This window comes from Rhipicephalus sanguineus, chromosome 10 (genome assembly GCF_013339695.2).
Source record: "Rhipicephalus sanguineus isolate Rsan-2018 chromosome 10, BIME_Rsan_1.4, whole genome shotgun sequence".
In the NCBI taxonomy this organism is placed as follows: Eukaryota; Metazoa; Arthropoda; class Arachnida; order Ixodida; family Ixodidae; genus Rhipicephalus; species Rhipicephalus sanguineus.
This window is the reverse complement of record NC_051185.1, coordinates 36,571,052-36,594,718: the sequence shown is the minus strand read 5'-3', so window position 1 is coordinate 36,594,718 and position 23,667 is coordinate 36,571,052. Positions and strand designations below refer to the sequence as shown.

General features: G+C 43.1%; 2 protein-coding genes and 1 long non-coding RNA gene across 6 annotated transcripts in view; all 3 read right to left on the bottom strand.

The window, feature by feature from the left end:
• Nucleotides 1-14,448, bottom strand: part of LOC119371657 (uncharacterized) — a 131,618-nt gene extending 117,170 nt beyond the window's left edge. Inside the window, exons 1-3 of one of the 4 annotated variants that reach the window (XR_007417752.1) lie at nucleotides 14,305-14,448; nucleotides 11,467-11,524; nucleotides 10,779-10,800 (exon numbers count right to left, since the gene is read on the bottom strand). Coding sequence is in view for 2 of the 4 variants with exons in the window: in XM_049419753.1 (XP_049275710.1) it covers nucleotides 10,779-10,800; nucleotides 11,467-11,505 (61 nt within the window). In the remaining 2 variants the exon portion in view is untranslated. The remainder of the gene's footprint in view (nucleotides 1-10,778; nucleotides 10,801-11,466; nucleotides 11,525-14,304) is intronic. The other 3 variants (XM_049419753.1, XM_049419754.1, XM_049419755.1) reach the window with 3 other exon arrangements.
• LOC125760090 (uncharacterized) lies at nucleotides 7,831-10,401 on the bottom strand. Its single transcript, XR_007417753.1, has 2 exons — nucleotides 8,834-10,401; nucleotides 7,831-8,431 (listed from the first exon to the last, which is right to left on the bottom strand). It is a non-coding gene; the product is annotated as an uncharacterized LOC125760090 (long non-coding RNA).
• Nucleotides 14,449-17,780: 3,332 nt separating the features above from the next.
• LOC125756253 (uncharacterized) overlaps nucleotides 17,781-23,667 on the bottom strand; it is a 9,857-nt gene continuing 3,970 nt past the window's right edge. The window contains exons 2-4 of the mRNA XM_049420049.1: nucleotides 23,005-23,158; nucleotides 20,556-20,835; nucleotides 17,781-17,807 (exon numbers count right to left, since the gene is read on the bottom strand). Coding sequence (XP_049276006.1) covers nucleotides 17,781-17,807; nucleotides 20,556-20,835; nucleotides 23,005-23,158 — 461 coding nt within the window. The remainder of the gene's footprint in view (nucleotides 17,808-20,555; nucleotides 20,836-23,004; nucleotides 23,159-23,667) is intronic.

The window sequence follows — 23,667 nt, the reverse complement described above, 5'->3', positions numbered from 1 at the left end:
TATCTGTTAGCGTCCATTTTATCAACGTCATATCCGTGACGGAAATACGTCACTAATATCTTGGTGGACTCCAGCATAAAACACATTCATGTTAAAAATAATTGTATTGAAGGCAATGTAGAAACCTTAAGTACAAAGGAAGAAAAAGCCGTATGAAAAAAAAAGCTTCCGCCACTAGGAGTCAAACCTGCTACCTTCGGTTCCCGTGACGAGCACTGTACCACTGCCCCACATTTTGACATATATTGCTTTCTGCAGAATGAATAGTTAACATAACTAATCCATCGTTTTGCTTCAGCGTTGCATGTCGCATACTCGAGATCGAGGCGATCTTAACCTCCTACTAAAATTTGCGCAATTATTCAACACAAGCAAACTGCTGCCGGTAACGAATGGCATGTCGATAATGGCAGCAGCGCTAACTTTCTTTTACAATTCACAACGTAAGTAAAAAAAAATATGAAGTGGACCGAGGAGCAGGTACAGTTTACCGGCTCTTACTCCCAAGTTTAATAGCCGTTTCTCGCCCTTTTCAAAGGCGACATGTGCAGAGGATTTATGTCGACTCTAATCTCATTCGATAAATACGCGCGTACAATTGATTGCGCATTGTGGTGTTTTTTTTTTCTTCAACGTACAGCGCGGCCGTGCCAGCGCACTGATCTGCAGCTCTATCGTTAGCTACAACTACATAACGGCTTGGCCAAAAACGAAGGCAGTGTATAGCTGGGTGAGGTAAACAGCGCAAAAAACGAAGACAGAGTAAAGGAGGGACCAAAGCGGGATTCCCGTAGGAGGTTTCTTGGAGCTTCTGGCGTTCTACCTTAAGTCCACCTTCATAGGATGGGAAAGGGGCGTTTATGTACAGAAATGAGGGATGTGCATCGGGTCAAAGGTGGCTCCGGTTCTCAGCAATATCTTCTTAGCCAAGGTCGACAGAGCTATTGAAGCTAACCTGAATGGGCTCGTGAGAAAGGTTTACAGGTACGTAGACAACTACATCATTTCCGTAGATAGGAGCAAATTCACGAACAACGCGATTAACATTCTCAAAAACTTCAGGGAGAAGGCTCTTGGTTTAGAGCTCACATTTGAAATGCCGTCGCAAGGTGCGTTGCAATTCTTAGACCTGAACCTATTCTTCCATGATAAGCAAGTATGCTGGCAATACCACCCTCGTAGTTCCAAGCCCCTACTTTCCTTCGCTTCTGCTCATTCGAAAATCATAAAAAATGGTATCGCCTTTTCCACCTTGAAGTCTGCAATACCTAAGTCATGTGATCATAAGATGCAGGCGAGCGTACAATCACAAATCCTGAGACTGAAAGAAGCTAACTATCCGGAAGGTGTTGTTTTGATAGCTTGCGATAAGCTTATGCGAAATTTGAAGAGTGATTTGAAAGGTATTCCAGCGCCAGCCAAAGAAAAGGAAAAGAAGAAATTTGTCGTTTTGCCTTACGTTCACCAAATGTCACATAGGCTTAAGAAGGTGGGTTCACGTTGCAGTATTGAAGTAGTTCTCGCGGTAGAATAAGGCCGGCAATCTTTGCGCGGCGGTGCGAAAACGCGCCGAAAAAGTCCCGTTGGTGCACAATGCATGCCCCATAAAGCACAAGAATATGTTTGTACCACGTGCCATTGAAGTTGTATACAACGTACCCTTCGCGTGCGGAAACGTTTATGTTGGTCAGAAGGGGCGCTGTGTAAATACGCGTTAGAGGGAGCACCAAAATTCCCTTCGAAGTACAGTGCCCGTGACACATTTGACCATACACTGCCGGGACTGCAGATTCACGCCAGAATTATCGAGAACGAGGGTTCTTTTTCGCCACCGGGACCAGCGGACAAGGGAGATATTCGAGGCCCACAGAATTCAAAAGGCAGGGCAAACTTGCGTCAGTCAGCAGTCAATTGCCCTCCATTACAATGAAATATCTTTTTTAGATTATTATAACCGCTAACGCTCTTAAGATAAATGCCTCGTGCCACACAGAAATGTCTTCTTCTCTTTTCCTTGCCTTGTGAGAGCATGCGCAAAAAATGTATATGAATGAATGAATGAATGAATGAATGAGTCTTTATTTCCTTTGTCAAAAAAGGAGGGGACGGGACTAAAAGCCACACAGGTGGCTTGACAAGGGTTTGGTGTTTGGTGTTTCTTCATTAAATTTTCAGTTGAAAGTCAGCGCTCGTGTTGTGTCCCTCTTTTACTCTGTCTTCGTTTTTTGCGCAGTTTACCTCACCCAGCTATGAATCGTTACCAACTTGCCCAGTTTTCAATTCTACTGAATGCAGCGCGCGGGAAAAATATGTCATCATATTGGTTCAGTAACGGGTACCAATTGACAAGCTTGTATTCTCGCATACGAGTCAGAGAAGTGTCGGCCGGTGCGACTGCCGACTGTCGGTGAGCGCAGGCGTTTGCTGGAAGCGCGTCGCGTCAATGCTCATCGGTTCTTGTGGGGACACCGTACACAAGAAAATGTGCTTCGTTTAGGTTAACCGATGCCACAGCTTTGCTGTAAAATCATTCGTAGTCGTCGGAATTGTGTATTCTGAAACACAGACGCGCCGACTGCACGTAGATGGACTCGGTCTGTACGCTAGGCCTAATCTTTGGTGGAAGTCATGATGGTAGAATATGATGGTGGAAGTCATACTTCGTGGGGCTTATCTCAATGCAGGCTGAACGTAAAATAATAATAATAATAATAATATGTGGGGTTTAACGTCCCAAAACCAAGATATGCTTATGAGAGACGCCGCTGAACGTAAAAGTTTGCGCATATTAGCTTCGCATGCGTTTTCACTGTTACCTTAAAGTGCGGCTGAGGTAAGTGAGTGTGGAAGAATTGCCAGAGTTGCGTTTCTAGCGTGGCGATATCGAGTGGCGGCTGTTTTCTGGTTTATCCGTTGGAAGCAGTGGCGTAGCCAGGAGACAAGGCACACCGGGCCCGAGCCCTCCCCCCCCCCCCCCCCGAATTAATTTTTGCGTTTGCATACACAGCACAAAATGACACTCGACCACATCTGCCCGCCCTGCCCCCACTTCAGATCATGAAGGTGACCCCCCCCCCCTCCCCCCGAAAGAAATTTCTGCCTATGCCCCTCGTGGGAAGAGGCACCTGCGAACCCAGAGTTCATTTACATTTAGCTTCGCATGCGTTTTCATTGTTACCTTAAAATGCAGCTGAGGTAAGTGAGTGTGGAAGAATTGCCAGAGTTGCGTTTCTAGCGCGGCGATATCGAGTGGCGGCTGCTTTCTGGTCTACCCGTTGGGAGCAGTGGCGTAGCCAGGGGGGAGGGGCACACCGGACCCGTGCCCCCCCCCCCCCCCCGAAATCGTTTTTTGCCATGGCATACACAGCAGAAAATGACACTCGACCACATCCGCCTGCCCTGCCCCCACTTCAGATCGTGAGGTACCCCACCCGAAAGAAATTTCTGCCTACGTCCCTGGTGGGAAGGGGCTGTCGCAAAGCCAGAGCTCATTTACTTCTCGACGCAATTACTGACGCTGTTCACACCGACACCCCTAGACTTGTAAACATCGCAATACAGCAACACCTCGCGGATGTCAAAGGGATATAAGTACATGCACAAAATGTAAATATTCACTGCCGCTGTGCTCCACAAAAATTGGGGCGATTATTAACGCCGCATGATTAAAATACATACTAGAAAGCGTAATCATCGGCGTTGGCTCGTTTGGACTGTAAACATATTTTTCTGCACATTCTACAGGAAAACATTAGAAATGACAGTTATTTGACAAAGTGCCACGTGCACTTCCATCATGCCACCATCATCCACCTTGCCCACCAAGCCATCCACCAAAATATGTTTTCCATCGCCACCGTCAGCCAACATTTGCCACTTTCACCATTTCTCGCCACTAAAACCAAAAGATGCTCCCACCTCCACCACCATCTGTCACCATTTTTTTTCTATTCTGGCCATCATCAGTCAATATGACCACCACAGCTTACACCTTACCCGCTATTTCCACCACAATCGCTTCAATCCTACTTCTATCCTATCTATCTATCTATCTATCTATCTATCTATCTATCTATCTATCTATCTATCTATCTATCTATCTATCTATCTATCTATCTATCTATCTATCTATCTATCTATCTATGCGCCTACATGTGGGTGCTCTCGTGATCGCCTCCTTAGCTTACTGCAGGCCAAAATTCGCATGGGAGGGTAAGAGTGTTTGACGAATATGACTGTCTTGTGATGACAATAATAACGTGAAAATTCTGTCACGTACGAAGTCAAGCCCTTTCCTCTGGACACGTGTGGCATATACCCGTTTACCACGGGCCGCGGTGTACGGGTACACGCCACAGGTGATTGAAGGTTTATATCTACGAAGGAACGGCCGTACAGACATTGGTAATTTAAATGCGAGAGTGTTAAGGAAGACCGGCATCGGCAACGTTGACCCGACAAATGCAAAGAATAAAAAAAATTACACAATCTCCCACTAAAGGGAACCATATGGGGATGCGAAGCAGCGCATGAGTCGACTTAAAGTTCTGTTCATCACGGGCACCTTGCCCGATGTTAACGCGTCCTTGCAAGTGGAGCACACCATGAATTCATTGTAGTTGCTGTTGCTGTTACTCGTCCCGAACTCTTGTTGGAGCGCGCCACGCGGTTTCATCGCGTTTCTGCAGAATTTCATTCCCCGACGGCATCACATGATTGCTGAGAGAGTGTAAGGGGGAGACGCCACAACGTCTTACCCAGCGCCTTACAGAGGCCCCGAACGCGCTAGCGCGTGCCAGCACACATGGTTTTGTCTGCGTTACGCCAAGCTAGGACAGCAAACGGCAGCCCCGGCACCTAAAGTGCTCTGCACGTATCATCATCAAGGCGGTCGAAGAACAAGAGGAAGAACACTTCTCGTTGGCGCGAGCGCGCGCTCAGATGCCGATGCCAAGGGGGACGGTCGCCAATGGAACTACGGACACAGCCCAGCGCAAAAGCTGCTTCGCATCTCAAATTAGGATCCCAACGGGAATCGGACCCAAGCATTCTGCGTGGAAGTCAGGTACTCTACTAATGAGCCACGTCATGTCTTGAAACTGCTTTGAAAGAAGACCCTATGCAGGCGTAATGTCAGTGCAACATCAGCTGTGCAGGCTATCTAATTTTATAACAAAGCAATAAACACTACATATGTACTCTTATGATACAGACGTCAGGTCGATTTAACGTCAATTGTGGTGCCAGTGTTGGCTCTTATTTTATAGCAGTTTAATAAATTTGTATTCCTGTGATCCCTCAAGTTATATTCAAGCATTGCTCTACCCCGGAAGAACACGCTAACAAAAGGTTCGTATGATATTCGTATCATCGCACCGCAGCGTGCATTTCGTTTCGATACCACAGACGTCTGTGCTCTGACGTGAGTGCTGACACTTAGTCAGACTATAAGTTTCCATTTAAACATCAATGTAGTCGGCGTGCCTGCTAAGCCCACGATGTGTAAACAACTCCTCCGTTTACAAAAACACATCGATCCACCTCGTAACGCATGACTCAAGGCCAAAAATGAAGTATAGGACTGCTGGTTGCCTGCTTCAATGAGACCGATTCCCACAATTGTGGGATCTGGCGAATTTTTCTTTCCTAATGATGAAAACCTGTGTATCAGGTGCGTAGGCAGAAATTTTTTTAGAGGGGAGGGACACAGGTTCAACTACCCTTTATGGCTGCCTTTTATGGCTGCTTTAGTTCGTGCGTGTGTATGGGCGAGTCTATTTATGCACATCCAGAACTTAAAAATTTCGGATAGTTCAAACCCACAATGGGCGAGAAAAGCTGAACAAGCAATTTTTTTATTATAGACACCGAGTGTTCGAAGACAAATAATCGTTGTAATGAAATTTTTCGGGTAGCGCTTTTCTTGCATATTGTTTCATTGCAAAACGCCTGAATAATCTATCCGGTAGCCAATCAACCTGCTGGGATATACTAAGATACCTACTCGCATTGTTGCTCATGTGCTCTATGTCGTGTTGGGTCACGCTGAGTTATGCGGCATAGATATAGGGAAATGAAAGTCGACAAGGAACCTACAGGTAAGCTGCATCTGGCGTTGTCAATATTCAGGGAGACCTCAAACGTAGGTGAGGCAGGTTTGGAAGTCAAGAAAGTAAAGATCTTTTATAAAGTTTACTTGCTGTTATGGTAACCAAGTGGAACAAGTACGCAAAGGCAGAGGCGTCAGTGATTATATAAATTATCGACATTAAGTACAAAGTTTGTGTAAGTGTACAGCAATTTATACAAGGATGTAGGTGTGGTGTCTCCTTTGAAGGAATATGGGTGCACATTAAAGCTTGCTAAAAGCAAGGCACCTCTGAGTCACTATCTCTTGGCTCCACATTCACAAGAAAGTGTTTATGGACGTTAAGCTTTATTATGTGTTATTTTCCGTAATGTGGAGTGCCAGCGCTACGAACGGTACAGCGCCTTCTGTGTGTGCCTGTACAACATTCCAAACTCGCTTTTGTTGACTTTTACGGCCCTTTTTTATTTCGTTCATTGCAAAATATCTGCTCGATATATTGGCCTCGCGCCATGTATGTCAACTTCGAGCCTTCTTTTCTAAGGCCTTTGGCGCTGCCTGCAAGACTGGTGATATCAACGAGAACCCACTTAAAATTTCCTTCATTAGGGTTCAACAGCATGTAGACGAAATAGCCAGAAAATTCAACTTTCACACGGAACTTGCATATCTGCAATCATTAAAGGAAACAATCAATGCTTTTGAAACTTCTTACAGTCTGACAAATCGGCAAAAACTTGCAAGCCCAGATAAATGAATGAACCCAAAAATATATTTCAGCTAAGAATTAGCATGTATAAGCACATTCTTTTTCTAAGAGTGGCAAATTTTATCTTTTATTTATTTTATTTATTTAGAGATTACCTACATCGCCGTATATGCAATACGTAGGGGGGAACAAATACATAACCACAACAAAGGAACGCGTTGCAGAGATATATACATACATATAGAAATATCACTGTAACAGTATCAGAAGTAACGTAAGTATGGATCATCAAATACAATTTGAAGACACGTTGTACGTACATTTGTTAATGCAAGAACAATTGCACAACATAAAAAAAACATTATCTGTTATATTTACTAAGTCGTCTGTTAAATTGTTCCAATCTCTTATTGTTTCAGGAAAGAACTAGTAGAACAAAGTGTTGGATGTGCATTTAGAGGTAGACATTTTTTTTTGCTATTATCACAGTGAGTGGATGTGTAGTGTCGTTCAACAAGGTAGCTATGACGATTGATACCTGTGTTAGAGTTATATACCTGGTGGGGATCCCATATTACGCATGCATAATCAAGTATAGACCTGGCTTGCAAAAAATATCATCAGAGTTGTGTGTTTCAGTAAAATGATTCCAGTGTTTCGCTAGAACATGAAATCATCACAGATTTTGCTTTTAGCGAAAACGCAAATCTTCACAACTTCACTTTTCACACTCGACCAAACAATATGAAAAAAAACACACTCAAAGATCTCCTACTTTGCAAAACTTGTCAGCCGCGACATGGCATAAATCTTGGTAACAGACCCAATATGTCGAATATCAGTTAATGACAACGACCGACTTTATACAAAAGTGGTAACAGACCAATTCAATTGCCGGTTAAACAACGGCGCGTTTAAAAAAGTTATGTTTAAAGCTGCGGGCAGCTCAGATAGTGCATCGCCAACATTGGCGCGTGCCAAACACTTCAACTGACGCAATCGATTGTGGCACAGTGAGTAATTCTTCGGCTCGTAGAAATCGTACTCCTGTATTTATTCAGTATTTGACTGGTGACATCACAATACACTCTAGGGAAAAAAGAGTCCTTTTGACATTTTTGTGAGCCCTGACTTGCCACGTATATGACTCTTTTTAAAGAGACACGTGAACACTCTTACACTCTCTACGGGGAGTCATGGGAACCAAAAGAAAGCTGACGCGTCTCTTTAAATATACGTGTTTTCTTAGAGTGCAGTGATTAAACGTTAGATGGCTGCTATCTGGTTTCCAGTGCACAGAAGCACGCTCAATCGTATTCAACTATGAATTAAAAAGAGCTTGATGTTCACCTGCCTCATAAAAAGTTCGATGAGGCCTATGGGTCGGCTTGCCCCACCTCTCCTGGTCGGACACTTTTGTAAGCCCACTGACATTAAATGAAAACATCCTCAAGCTTAGTCCTTTGTACTTTTCTGGAAGTAAAGCTGTTGTGGACAAAGGAAATGGGCAATTTATGCCCTTATGAATCTTCCACGTGAAAAGCCCCGTGCAGTCGGTTTCCGTTTCTCTCAAATTGTGCTTTCCTTTGCATTTCGAATATTCGGTCCAGTCCACTGTTCCTTCTACAGGACGTCTGAAGAAGAAAAGTCAACAGCGTAATCACTTCAATGGCTTGCGAATACAGAAGTTCTGATTATGGTAATATATTGTCCCGTTCAAAAGAAAGGCGTCGTTTACAAGGTGGTGTTACAAGAACCAAGTCCCAAAAGGGATCGGCGCAGCATAGCCACAAACAAAGGCACTGAGAATTATTTCCTCTTAGTCTACCTCTTTCTTGCAGGCACATTTTGCGTGTGCCATTGCCCCTCCTTTCTAAAGTGCATCGCCTTGATGCTAAACAAAGCGTTTATGGTAAACATAAAAACATAATGTACCGCAAACCATGAATGTCACATTGTGTGATAATATTTACTGCCTCAGCAGAAATCAACATTGCACCGCACACAGTGGGGAAAATGGATTGAAATCAGCTTACTTGTGGTCATGATAGGGATGTCTCCAGTAAGCAAAACTTTTTGTCAGACCCCAGAAACCCACTCGGCCTTTGTGCGTCTCATTTATTTTCTTGATGTACATCGCGGCCACTTTTTCCAGGTACACCCATTGATGCGTGTCCAAAGTGCATTCAACTAAAAAAGGGCATAAATACAACTGTTAGCCTCATCGTTGGTCTGCCTCTCTTCAGACGAACAGATGACATGTCCAGTAAAATACATCTTTCCTTTCTCTCCTTCTTCCTTCCTGCTATACGCAATGTTGCGCTTTCTTATGACGTAGGCGGACGAGATACAGCTCCAAACATATCAGTTCAAAGTGACGTTGCTAACCCGTTTTAACTAACCACGCCCCAAAGCTGCTAAAACCTTGAAGTTTGGAGCACGGAAATTGCAGAAATCAACACTTCATCTTAATACCTCACGTGTGAGACATAGGTCTACGCACTAGCGAGGAAAGATTTGCTCTACGAAATTTGATAGTGTACATTACAGTACTATTATGCAAGACAATTTCATAGACTCCACTCAGCTAATACGCTCATCTCTTAACCTTAAAGGATAGTAGCCTCGGCTTGTTGGCTCGGAAGCACGCAGGAGCCAACAAGCTGAGGCTACTACCCCTGTAAGGTCAAGAGACGAACGCCGGCTCATCCAGCATGCGATTCAAATCCCGGCCGCGGCCGCTGCATTTTCGATGGAGGCGAAAATGTTTGAGGCCCGTCTACTTAGATTTAGGTGCATGTTAAGCAACCCCAGGTGGCCAAATTGCCGGAACACTACGGTGTCCCTCATAACCATATCGTGGTTTTGGGACACAAAACCCAATTTAAAAAAATCCAGCAGGTGGTGGACGCAGCGGAAACGCAAGGGAACCTTGCCGACCTCCTCTAAGCCAGCGCAACCAGTATTCGTACTGGTCCCCTCTTTTTGGGTGTAATAATGAGACCACCACCACCTCGGATTGTTTTTACGTTGTAGTAATAAGGGGGCTGAGCTCAAGGGTAGAAAGACGTATAGAGACACAGGCGAAATACGGCAGTGTCACTGTGTGCGTCTTCTAATGTTTCTGCCACAAAGGTGAGCAGCTGTGGAGGGTGTTCAAGGGAGCTCATAGTATAAGCTGAAGGACGATGTTCTTCGTTGGACCATGGAGTCAATAGCGTATATATTCTGCTGCCTGTCACCGTAACAGATCCTGCAGGGTTTAAATCGTGAAAAATGAAGTTATTTGGTCATCACTTTGTTTTCTCGGACTCAACGCCCTTATCAGACATGCCTGCATCTGTAACTTGCACAATACTAACATTTCAGAAATCTTTTAGACCCTATTCCACCAGACAGCAGTTTTCTCACGGCCCTCCCTGTGAAGATTGTCATAATTGTCCTACTTTAAGTGTTGTTCCTAACACTTTCAGCAAAACATAAGCACAAGGAATAGAAGGTGCAGGGAACAGTGCGTAGCTTAGGTAAAAATTGTTATGTTCATGTGCTAACATGCTTTTGAGGTATAACACTGATCAAACACCCAGATAAAAAAGCATTTTGTCATGACCTGGGAAAAAACGACGCAATAGAGATACATATATACCACCCAGTCAGCAAATTGTGTAGTGCTAGATGTTGAATACATTTACCTTGTGATGTAAGAAAACATTTCCATCGAGATATTAAGGACATGTCATAAATAAAATATCCTGTAAAATTATTGAAACTTCTTTTAAGAATATATAAAAGCAATAATATCGAATTTTATAAGCCGAAACATAAAGCGTAAGAAAAGTAATATTGTTTGGTAACATCGCCATTTTTGGTGAGTGATTGAAAGTGAAAACGCAAGTTATCTCAACTAGATTATCAACAAAGGCGGGTGTTTTACGTGCATATAATATATAGTTATGAGATAGCAAAACGTCGGTTGCGTACCGTTTGCCATCAGCGACATAATCTGCAAACATAGAAGAGAAAAATATTCAACATCTACAGCATTTTCGATAACACTGTTGTACATGTCAATCACACCCTCAAATATCCTTATTTCTGCCATCTTTGTTTACGTTGAGAAGAGGTGACTGGTAAAAGGGCTCTCTTTACAACGTTTGCCACCGCCGTCAGTTCATACATTTCCCATCACCGTTATTACAAATGAATACGAAACTCTTCGCCATGATTGGCTTCCTTGCGCAGCTTTCGTACAAGAGCCAATCGCCATACTTAAAGATAATCATGCTCAGAAGAGCAATAATATGACGACGGTTTCTAGCAATGTGAAACACACAGAAGCAATGCAAGACCATCTTGCTGCACCTCTCAGCCGCAAGACATCACAGCTTACAGAAGCGCCAATGTCACTTATTTGACGGCAATAATTGGACTATTTTAATAGAGGCTTTGTTATTTTTTAGGCACTTTTTTGCGTTTTGACAACAGATACATCTACATTGTGGAGTAACGAGCATCGCATGCACAACAGGTTCGGCGAAATCTCACTCGACTTTGGATCACAAATATACGCCGTCGCCTCATTTGAAAGCTTCGCTGACCGAATATAATTGCTGCACCTACCAGAGGAATATTTAAAGCTCAAGAAAAATTTGGGGAAATGTAACCTCACCGATGCCAAGACAGCCAGAACACTGTTGTCCAACTTCATCTCAAAGCGACGATGTAATCTAGAAATCACAAAAGCAGGGTATCACGTCGCTGTTGATTTACTGATACGTTGATTTTATTTATCTTCTGCGTAAAACATCTAGTGCGTTTCATTTTCAAACGTTAAGGGCGTTGTACAAACTAGGCTTTGCTTAAATTTACAACGCCACACATTGCTATAGCATCAAAACATAATTTATACCAATGATATTTAGGATTCGAGTAGGTTAAAATCCAAGGTTATTCCTTCTTGCTGGGCAACTGCCACAGTCACCGATACTTTTTTAAATGACAGACGAAGAAGAGAAACTGCGCTTCGTTTTTTAACTTTGATGCCTCGAGTGATAACGAAAGGTTAACTTTAACGATCCAAAAACATACGGTTTAAGGCACAGAGAGTGTATATTGACAGAAATGAAACTGTATGTGACTATCAAACCTAGGATGTCGTGTAAACGTGTTAGCCGATTTCGAAGGCATTGCAGTCGAAAATCTCTAGATATTGCCACGCGCGCTCCTTTTTGTATTTCTATGTAACCGGTTCGTCACATGTATAACCACTGCCTATCGCAAACCATGCCCGAATGTCTGGGAACCTCCTAGATTATTTTAGAATCTTCTGATATACTTGAGCACGCAAACGCGAACAGGCCTCTTTTCACTTCAAACTTTTCCTGGTTAGGAGACGTTGAAATAACGTGCAACAAGGCATTAAAAAAACTTGGTTACCTGTGCAGAACCCGGCGTGTTGCCCCAATGGAAACTAAGATTATCATATAAAAACAATCATACGACCAATGCTTTAACATGTAGCTGCCGTATGAAACCCTTATGAAATTGGTGACATTAACAGAATTGAGTCTGTTAAGAAAAAGGCCCTTCGTATTATATACCGCCGCTACGACAGAACTTTTTTGCCGTCATCTCATTTGTATCTGCTTGGTCTAACTCCTCTTTCTAATCGTCGTCAAAATGAATATCTTAAACTCTTGCACTCGCTGCTCCACACACCACATTACTCATCGTCTAATGTATACCTGTCGCGTGCAAAGCCCCTAGTCACAGTGAGCAGTAATTAGGCAAAATTGTTGGACTTCTTCGCTCGAATTAAGACTTTCAAGCACAGTTTTTTTCCTGGGACTATTCCATCCTGAAACACTCTCCCCGGTACGGCCCGTCGTTTCATAAAGAAATATTTTGCGATTGCCACTCAGTGCTCGCAATAACTGCTTTCTAACTTTTGCATTTCACCACTCCTGCTAAAGCCCTATGAATGGCTGTGGTATGTGTAAATAAATATATAAGATAAACAAATCTTAAGACACGTCCATCATAACTGGCACATATACACCATTCGCATTTCGCGAACCCTAAGAATGCCATGCTTTCCATGTGAAGAAGGCTTGGATGACAGAAAAATCGAGATATCTTGTCGGAATTTGTACTGCAAGAAAACTTTACCATCGCATTAACAACTCTTAAGAAAGCCACTAAATGTGGATGAAAATTAGGCAATGATACTGCTAAAGACACAATAACTCGTCCGTTTCGTAAAATGAAATGCCTGGGAAGAACCGACAATTTTAATAACTCATGGAGTAGCATTATATCGCGTTTAAGGGCATCTCTATCAGTGATCAAGACGTTTATTGCTTCGAAATACAGCTAAGAGGAGCCCTTGCAAGTCTCGGTATCTTCCATAGTATCTGCAATAATTTATTCTATATATAATAATGTTCTTTTCTGCCATACTGGATCTGCATAAAATGAAATAAAGGTTAAAATAAAGGAGTTCGACCTTTGCTGTAGTGTGTCTGTACTTTCGTTGGCCTGAGGCGTTGCCTACTTTATGCGGTTTTCTCATTGGAACCATCCTTGCAGTTGTCACAGTCGTAATCATCATAATTATTGTCGTGGTCATAATTTCGCCAAACACGGCCATTCCTGTCCTCACTGTCGCTATCGTGATCAGAGTATAGTTGCACTCAAGGCTTTGCGCCAGTGTTGTTGTGTTCGCCGGGGAAGTCAATGTTTGTGAAAATTAGCGACATCGCATTTCAACTTGCAGGTATATTAGTAGTCGTCACCATATCCTCGACGTTGTTGTAGATTGAAGAACTGTAGTTTTCAGCGGTGCCTAACAAAACGCTTTCATTTGGTAGAGAAGCTCCGAGGAAGTACGCGGACCTGAATAACCCCAGTATAGATGTCGCTTTCGTTTTCGTTTTAAAGTATTCGTTTTAGTGTGTTCTCTCAATTCATTAGAACTAATTTTCTCCCACATTAAGTCAACTTCCATTCGCTTTACAATACATTTCTCTGTGTGAGATTTGCAGCCTTAAAGAAGACAAGTCGGCTTGTCGAAACGTCGGCTCCAGCACTCCACCAGTTCTCGAGTTTTTCATGATATGCTTTCATCTTCCCCTGACTGCTGCCTTTTTTATTTCTAATAAGTATAATTTATGTCGCTAAAAGGGATACAACCCTGTCGAACCGATGTACAGTATGTACAGACTGCGCCAAGTAACACCACCGTTATATACCGGCAAGTTTCATTTCACAAATTTTAGTACACTAAATCGGGCATCCTCGACGGGTTCCGATTCTCTTGGTACCCAATCTACAAATCTAACGGATCATGGACTGTCCGTTCTGTGCGTAACGTCCAAGTCTAGCCGAAAGGTGCGAATTGCAGTATTCCATATTTCGTTTGAGTTTAGGAGCATTCATACGGGACGCCATTAGTTTCTTCAATCTACACCATTATTTTCCTGTATAATAACGTTCAAGCATATCTCACTTTTAATTGAAGGCCTTGCTGTGGTTGTCCTCGAGCTTCTATGTTGTTCCTTGAGTTGCGACCACCGAGGGTTTATCGCCGGTTTAGCATGGCTGAAAAGAAAGCTTTAGAGCGAAGTTTTCCTGGACTTCTCACTGAACTTCGGCGAGTCAAGAAGTATGCAGACCACTAGGTATGCATATTTTAAATATATGCAATGCCTATGCGACATTTATGATCCATGCTCAATAATATGGGCACGTGATCTTATCAAACAATGCATATAAAACTTTTAGTTTATTCACTTTATCTTGGTATTTTAAACATAGGAAAAAAAACGAAGGAAAATAGTTTCAATTTGCCTTTTCGAAACAATGGTCAAAACGTCTTGTACATTGACTGAACAATTAGGGAGCACTTACCTCACTCTAATTACCTGTGCTAATTTGAGAGTATTCACACCTGCCCCGCTGAACTCACGGGATCTTGTTCCTTACTTTTTCTTTTGAACTTCGATTGTATCGTTTGTCCTGACACTTAAAGAAATAAGGCAATGATGAATACTAAAGCGCGATACATAACTAAACGCTTAGAAATGCACTATACATCAAGTAAGGTTAATATCTTCATACCTCCGCCTTTATTGTAGGTTTACGTCTGTTACAATGAGCATTAATATCAATGCCTATTTAACGAATTCTCTAGCCCAACTATTTGCTTGACGCGACATGGAGATGTCGATGTATCCTGTCTCTATCACAGTCAATGCTTTCTCTAGTGTCAGCCTCTGTTAATTAATTACAGTTTCCATTTCGTCTTTCGGAACGCTATATTACAGCAGTTGTCTCTATTGGCATATGCACCAGATCGTGAAGACACGTCGGTCAGTCACACGTAGAGAAGTAGGCGAGTGCAATCAAACTATCTGTACGCCGCTTCTTTAGTCACACCTTTAGTCATCCACTTCAAGTTGCCCGCCCGCCATCCCGCACCACTACGTTTTCTGCTTCATTATTCCTCCGAGCAGCTTCAGACTGGAACGGCCTGCCCTATGACATTGTCACCATTGCCTCATCATCTACCTTCCAGGAACGCGCCTCTGATCATCTGCTAAGTTAATTTGACACTTCACCGTTTGTCTTATTTGCAATGTTAATTGAATCTTCGCTGTTTGTCATTTATTTGTAATCCCACCCCTTATGTAACACCCCCTGAGTGGGGGCCTTTAAGGAAATAAAACTGAACTGAACTGAACCTAAGTTCGGAACCGAAGAGACACAGTCACCCCTCGTCAGTGCCTGGTTCGATTCTTCAAAGAGAAATAATTCTCTAATTTCACGCGTACTGAACCTATAACGAGAAAATGATTCCTTTCACGCTTGAGAGACACTTAAAAATTCGTTGTGTCAGGCGAAGAAATGCTGTCGAATTTCTTAATACGTGCCTCTGGAAACCACCAATTAAAGGCAGGCGTGTTCAGATACGTACCTTAGAGCTTCAGAGTCTTTGCAGTGGAAAACTTAGTTATGTTATGAGAGCCCGAATGACACAAACAGGTTTACTCGAACGTAATACATATATGGAATAAAGCAGTAACAGACATATATCCATTTGAAATAGTTTTGTCTAATATTGACAGAAAAAAGGCTACAATATAACAAAAAAGCACTTCAGAGACCAAAGGCATAACACTTTCAATTTAGCCACAGGTTTGAAATAACAGATCAAATGGTTCGAAAAAGTGTGGCAGTGAGGAATCACTTCCAGGGACCCTTTTTTTTATTAGAAACTACAACAAGAAATTCAACGTTTTCTCCTAAGGAGAGGAGAAAACAGAACACTGTGGAAACGCCCGATATAAATAGTATAAAAAAGCAGATTTCGGATCTGACAGAAAGAGAACGTTTCGCCCTTTATTAAGAAAGGTCGTACATTTGATTTCACGATGACTTGGTATCACTGTCACTGTATGGTTTTGCAAACTTTCATGTTGATCTACTCATGTGACACCTCGCAAACGCCAAGAGTCTACAAAGTTCTGAAAATGATTACTTATGGGGACGGAGTTACTGGCGAACACGGGGCAGGGGTACGTCGAAGATATACGAGCTGTGTAATCGTGCAGCCCGCAAAATCTTGTTAGGTAGAAAGATGGCATTGTAGTACGTTGTAGTTTAGCACGCAAAACGTCTTGCGACGTATGGTCACTGACTAAAATGTCTAAGGTATAGAAACGTTAGTGATTTCTTTGTAGGAAGAATAATTTCACGTTGTACGAGGCTGTTGAATGTACGTTGAAAAGGCGATGCGCAGCAATTCGCGAAATCTTGCAGACCTAACCACATGCTGGGTTTCAGCAACCTCCCTCTAAACTCGTCCGTCACACGATCTACAGCTTGGTCACGGTAGGATCGGCAGGCTGCTTCTTCAGAGTTATCTTTGCTACGTTTTGTCATGTATCATATCAACGACCCGGACGCGAAGTACCAGACGAGTTTTATATGTTAGCAGAAGTTTTGACCATTAAATGTGAAACGAACGTACGGAAGTTTCTATTTCTAGCCTTAACTGTGCAACTTGTCACTCATGTGCTCTTATTTGTAAGCGCCAGCTAGAATTGAAATAGTGTGAATTTTTTCAAAAATACAGCTGGTACATTCACAAAAAAGTTTGTTTTGTGTGGGATCTAATTCTGCTTCTTCGTGTTTTCTTTCTTTAGCCCCTTTTCTCCAGATACTTTCTCTCTCTTCTTGATTTTTCTTCGCATTAGTACAATGTGTAGGGAATACACTTATGACTAGCAAGAGATCAGAAACTCAGTAAAAAGCTATTACAGTTTCATTTGCTCTTCCCAATTTAGTACATATTATTGCATTGTGAATGCGCTAGCATAACCGTGGTCTTCTTCATTATTTTACCTAGAAAAGCGAAAGTCATGCCGCTACACTGGTTACGTCCCAGAAATAAAGATATGAGACGCACCCACAACCAACAGTATTAATGAACAGCAAGGAAAATCCTGTGATAAAACTTGAACTTATCCATAAAGACTAAAATGACAGTTTTTTAATTTGTGCTGTTGGGACCCAAGCGCCAAAGAAACTAGTTAAGTGCGGGCGCAATTGTTGACTATTAAACTACTGCGAATGAGTTGTAAAAGCCTTTATTTCGTATAGGTGCAGGTCATGTTTAAAATAGAGTCAAATGTACATATGTATCAACTAGGTCTTACTCAAGGAACTCGGCATTTGTATTTGAATATGAGCGTGCCCCAAGTTTTATGTTTACCTTGAGCATTATCTTCTTACTCATGACGGAAGCAAGATAATCTCTCACATACAAGCCTTTTGCGTACGCACGTTCAGCTTGACGTCCCACTTGGCTGAACGGCCCTTTCGACGTGTCGTTTGACAAGTGACTAATACTAACACAGTTCCCCCATCTGAAATTGCCTTCTTCAGGGTGAGTATAGCATGTGAACGGAAGTATCCATCGATTCAATTTTCCGCCTTGAAATCGCAAGCCTAGAACAAAATACGCACAATGTTACAATGACAATATTTCTTGAATGAAGTTAATTGTTAAGCTTATAGTAAAGAACTGTAGATCTTAGTACGCAGTGCTCAAGTGTAGATGGCCATCAGCCCCGCCACGGTGGTCTAGTGGTTATGGCGCTCGACTGCTGACCAAAAAGGTCGCGGGATCGAATCCGGCCGCAGCGGCTTGATATTTTCGATGGAGGCGAAAGTGTTTGAGGGCCCGTGTACTTAGATTTAGTGCACGTTAAAGAATCCCAGGTGGTCGAAATTTCCGGAGCCCCTCCACTACGGCTCTCTGATGATCAGTTTCGTGGTTTTTGGGGACGTTAAAGCCCAGATATTATTATTATTAGATGGCCATTACCAGTATTTTTGTGTCCCAAAAATATTCCTACAAATGTCTTCCTAATGGAATATACAAGTGAAAAAGTAGAGGAAAAAAGGCGGGAAAAATGCAAGCTTTTCGTTGAACTACTTGACATCAAGGACCAATACCAACCACTTTGTTAAAAACAAAAAAGTTACGGACGCTTGAGCTTCGCCTTCAAGAGTAGGACGCGATAGCTTAATTGGACCCCCGTTCGCATCGCCTTCTCAGTCGCTAGCCTGCTTCGCTTGTCGGTGACACCCAACAACGATGGCCGCATGTGGCCGTTCAAACTATCAAGAATGCCTACTTCGAGTACAGTGGCTAAGTCGCCACTACGTCATAATCCTTCTTTTTTCCGGATTGGCGAAGTACTCACTACGGATCTGTAGCGCAAACACACCGTGCCCGCCGCAGTTGCACACTTTGGTCGATGCTGTTTGCTGATAAAGATTAACTATACCTTAGAACTTTGTTATTAGCACGCCTCAAAACCATACAGTCACTGCAGAATCAACATGTTTTGGCGGAATGGTGCCAATTCTGCCCTTTTCCTGCGCAGTATTGCACGAGTTAAAGAGACTCCTCACACTACAAGACATTGGTATAGGGTTTTTTTTTTTCCCGAAGCAGTTTCAAGCACTGCATGCTCTTGTCGTAGAACACCTGCTTGCCTCGCAAAAGTCATGGGTTCTAGCCCCCTCGAAGAGAAGGTTTTTATATAATTTATTTATTTTCATCTACTTCGAGTTTTTGTTCACGGACCAATGCCGATCTTTCACTCACAGCTAACGAGGCCGGAATTTCTGCATAACCAGTTCTTTAACGTCTGTAGCTTTGATATCTCCTTTGTCTTAGATGTTCCGAGTACATCGATTCTGTCAAACACAGCACTTTCATGCCGTATTTGTAGGCTTATTGTTCGAAGCAGTGCAATCACACTAACAGAACATAAATCTGTCGCTAAAAAAACCATTAGAAACTAAGCAAAAACCTCCTTATAAGAATGAACGCAAATCCTCCAGGTTTGTCAGACTGGGACATGTTGGAAGTTCATCAATACAGTGGTATAAGACTAGCGAAACGTAGCAGTACATGGCGAAATCAAGTGGAATGTGTGATGCTCTCTTTATTGTACATAAAAAGAGGGGGACCAGGTGCAAGAGACTGGTTGCGCTGCCAGCATTCCGTAATTAGGAAACTGAGGGATCATGTATCAGCGACACATCTCTTTCCCCCTTCCATGCTAACAGTGTTTTTTATTGCGATAGCAATTATATCGACAGTGTCGGCGGGTTTTCGCCGTCGGCGTCGCCATTGTCATCATGTTGCAGATATGTATGCGTATGTCTATATAAACCTCACAAATAAAAGTAATTCAGAAGAAATATTTTTCCGGAGAGCGCGAAAGGCGAACCTGCGACCGAACCTGCGACCATACACTCCGCAGCTAGCCGCGTTCGTCGAATCTGCCACGGAGCATACGTCCTTCAGCATACTAACGGCGAGCAATTTATATACACCACTTACCACTTGCGGTACGCAGTGGTCAGAGACGCTTCAGTGTGTTATCTTCATCACCAGTGAGATGCCGAGAAGGGCGCGCGTTAAAGGTCGTCGCCCCGCTCGTTTTTCGCCAGAGTTGCGATAGGTGCGCCTCCTACCTGTACCACCTGTACTTTGCCCAAGAGGGCGTGGTCGCCCATGCGCGTGAACTTATGGGGGGCGGTTTGCACATACGTCTTATGCTTTCACCGTAAACCTTGCGCTGAAGCTACACAGTACATGAAGGTCACTTCACTCGCTGCAGCGGCCGCGTTTACGAAAGGAGAGAGCTGCTAGCTAGAAGAGCCAAAGTAGGGGCTAGTTGGTTGTGCATGGTCGACACTTTCAGCACGCTGCTAGAACACAAGCAAGTAAGAACTGCGACAGCGGTTAGTTCGTTCACATCCTGTGTTCTTCGTGTTTGAGCAGCGCGCTGCAAGTGTCGAGCTGCTTGCCGTTCTTCGTGTGACATTCTCATGTGCTGCTATCGCATTCATTGCTCCGCCCATGCGGCGAAATTTCGACTTTTTAGAAAGTGGGGTGACGATTATGTCATGCGTGAAAGTATGTTGTATGGCACTTTGCGCAGGAAAACAGTTATATTGTCTGTGTACCATGTTGCAATAAATTAGTCGAAACTGAGCGCTCACATCACTTCTCTTCCCTTCTTTTTGGCGTCGTTTTGCGCTAAGTGACAATAGTTTTATGGTCAATACTCGCCATAAGTCATAATTTTTGTCAAGTCAAGAAGCACCCACTATGCCATTGCCATTCGAGTGTTTATGTGATCTTTCACGTGGAACTTCAAACGACTCACCTACCTTAACTAACTTGCGACGCATTGGTGCTGCGAGCCTTCTCCACCTTTCATCGAATGTCTCTGTAGTGAGGCCATTCATCTCCAACTTGACTTGTCGCCGCCGTAGTCCCCTGTACAGTACGGGAACCTGTTCCTCCATCTTGATGGAGAAGGGGCTGTCGATGCCACGTTTTATATTCCAGTGGAAAGACCCCTGGCAATGCCCTTCTCTTGGTTTTAATGAGGATGTACCCTGGCAATGGGTATAACTGGTCGACACTACTTTGGCTTTCACAGGGTGCCTGCATAAAACAATCATAAAATGTAATCAAGCTTTATATCGTGCTTTCTTACAGCCACCACGTGATGCAATACAGTCGAACATATATATATATATATATATATATATATATATATATATATATATATATATATATATATATATATATATATATATATATATGCTTTGCGAAGTAGAGGACGTGCAACACGAAAACTTTTTATTAATCCGACGTTTCAGCCGGGGACCGGCCTTCATCAGGGAACCTGATGAGGTTCCCTTCATCAGGGGAACCATTTGGTTCCCTGATGAAGGCCGGTCCCCGGCTGAAACGTCGGATTAATAAAAGTTTTCGTGTTTGCACGTCCTATACTTCGCAAAGCATTGATTCGACTGGATCCAAGGACACTTCCTTCCTCATATATATATATATATATATATATATATATATATATATATGTATATATATATATATATACTTCATTGTTTTCTCAGAAAATTCTAAGCGCGAACGTTTTGAGGAGTGAGAGCGGGGGAGGGAGGGGGGCAGATAATACGCTTAAAATGTTAAGTTTTCAAGGTGATCATTTTCTGCACACATTTCATTTCCGATCGCGCAATTCTGGCAGCTATGACGCGCATACAACACGGAAGCAAGGGCGCTTGTGTTCTGGCGCTGGCACTGGAGTTAGCAATCTGAGAAACCACAAGGCCACCTATTCGGACTCCTTTTTGCGTAACCAGGAGGCACTCCTCAATAACGTTGCGCGCACATAGCTGCTTATTGGTTCCTCTGGGGAGCATTTCGAAGGGGTCAGACAGAGCGGTGGGAGATCTATCGAAAGCGCTGGGCGGTGAACCCGAGCGGTAGACGCTGAAGCGGTGTGATGGGTGCCATTGCCACCGCCCTTCACCATAGAGAACTCTGATAAGCACAAAAGTTAAACTGGAATACCTTTTCTTATCACGACTAAACAAAATATTCAGAATATGCAAATGTATATTTTACAGTATCATGACCACGCGCTCACCAAAGGAGAAAGCGTTACAAGTATTACCTTGCACCGACATTAGGAGAAAGTGCAAACAAACAGTGCGGGAAATACCTACAGAACAATCGTGAGGAAACTGGCGACAATTGCAACTTTAGCCCCTTTTTAGTGCCTTTTGTTCACACAAATAAAGATCTGTTGAAAGACAGCGCCTGTCTTCGTCCGTCTTCCTTTGTGTTCGTCTAAAATTCAGCACTGTTTTCCGTTCTTTGCCATTTTTAGAAAAAAAAAGTTTCCTTTTGCTCAGCTAACAGCTCTTAAAATCCCGCGTGGCTCTGGTCAAACACCGCCCAGCACCCGCCAGTATGCGCGGGATTTTAGAAACGGTCCCGCTCGCTCTTGAAGGCCCTGTTTGCGCATGATTGACATGACTGGCTAAGACCACTTTCTTCACATGTGCAACAGCCCCGATTGCACCGGTGGCAGGCCTCCACAACCTTAGTTAAGCAACTCGTGCCATTCGTGAGCAACTCGTGAGCACTTTACGAATGTGAAAGTAAACTGCGGCATAAACAACGCGGGGATTTGTAAGACTGTTCCGATTCTTATCATAGACTAATGTCGCTGATAGAGCTGGGAAAAAGTTGTACTAAGGTGTTGTTTATTTATATGGTGTTTAAGAGATGTTGGCGCGTTTTGTACAGCGCCGGCTACTCCTTTTCACAGATAATAGCATACATGAATGTCACAGCACTGAACAAAAATTACGAAAAAGAACACCTAGGGAGCATTCATGTACATAAATCAATTCACGTAGCGACACAAAAAACAAATGCAGTCCCATCCCATAGCACTATAACACGACTTTAAATAATACTGTTCAAGAAAGCTGCGCTTGCTATTCGCAAAAGAAAAAGAAATAACCAAATGCAGATTCAGCCACTAACACCATTGGCCAGTCATTTATGTGTTTAATACTCATAGAAAACTATATCGCGCGCGTATGCGTTCGATTATCCATGTACAATTAAAATCACCCGTGCACTTGCATGCAATTTTGTTAGCACAGACGCTTAGTTAAAGAAGCAAGCACAATTACGCAGTCATTCACAAATCTCATTTACTCGAAGCATCGCAGCTTCACCCCACCGTAGCAACCTAACATCCGACAAATAACGACAGGTTTACATTCCACTTACTTCCCGGTATGGGTGGGGTGCCTCCAATAACTGAACTCCTTTGCAAGGCCCCAAAACCTCAATTGGCCTTTATAGGTCGCGTTAACTTTCTTTATATATTGTTTGGCTACATCATCTAGGTGCACAAGATGGCCGTCGCCCAGAATGTATGGGTCTGAAAAAGAATAAGAAATTGAGACGACCTTAATACTTAAGTCTCGGGTCGAACCTCGATGTCTATGTGCCCCAGTCATATTTGTCGGGTTAACATAGGCTTGGGTTTCTTGGATTCTTGGGCTTTTCGTCGCACTACCGAAGCGGATTTCAGAGACCACATAGAAAAAAGTGTGTTGTTGAGACCTGCCCCGGCAGGTACCGCAACGGTCCAAGCTGCTCCCAAGATAACCGTCCGCTCTTGCAATGAATGATTCAATGAATTTTCATTAATAAATCTTAGAGTTAATTGGCTCTTATCTTAGGTATTCTTATGATCCGATAATAAATCTATTGAATATAACTAAAAACTTGAAAAACAGCGCAAAGACAGTACGAAGGAAAGTGACAGTACGAAGGAAAGTGACACAAGGCGAAAGCTGGAAGAGCGGCGTTCTAGTGCCCGGAAATGACCAAGAGAAGATGCTCATCTGCCGAGGAACTACCAATAGAAGAGGGAACGTCAGCATG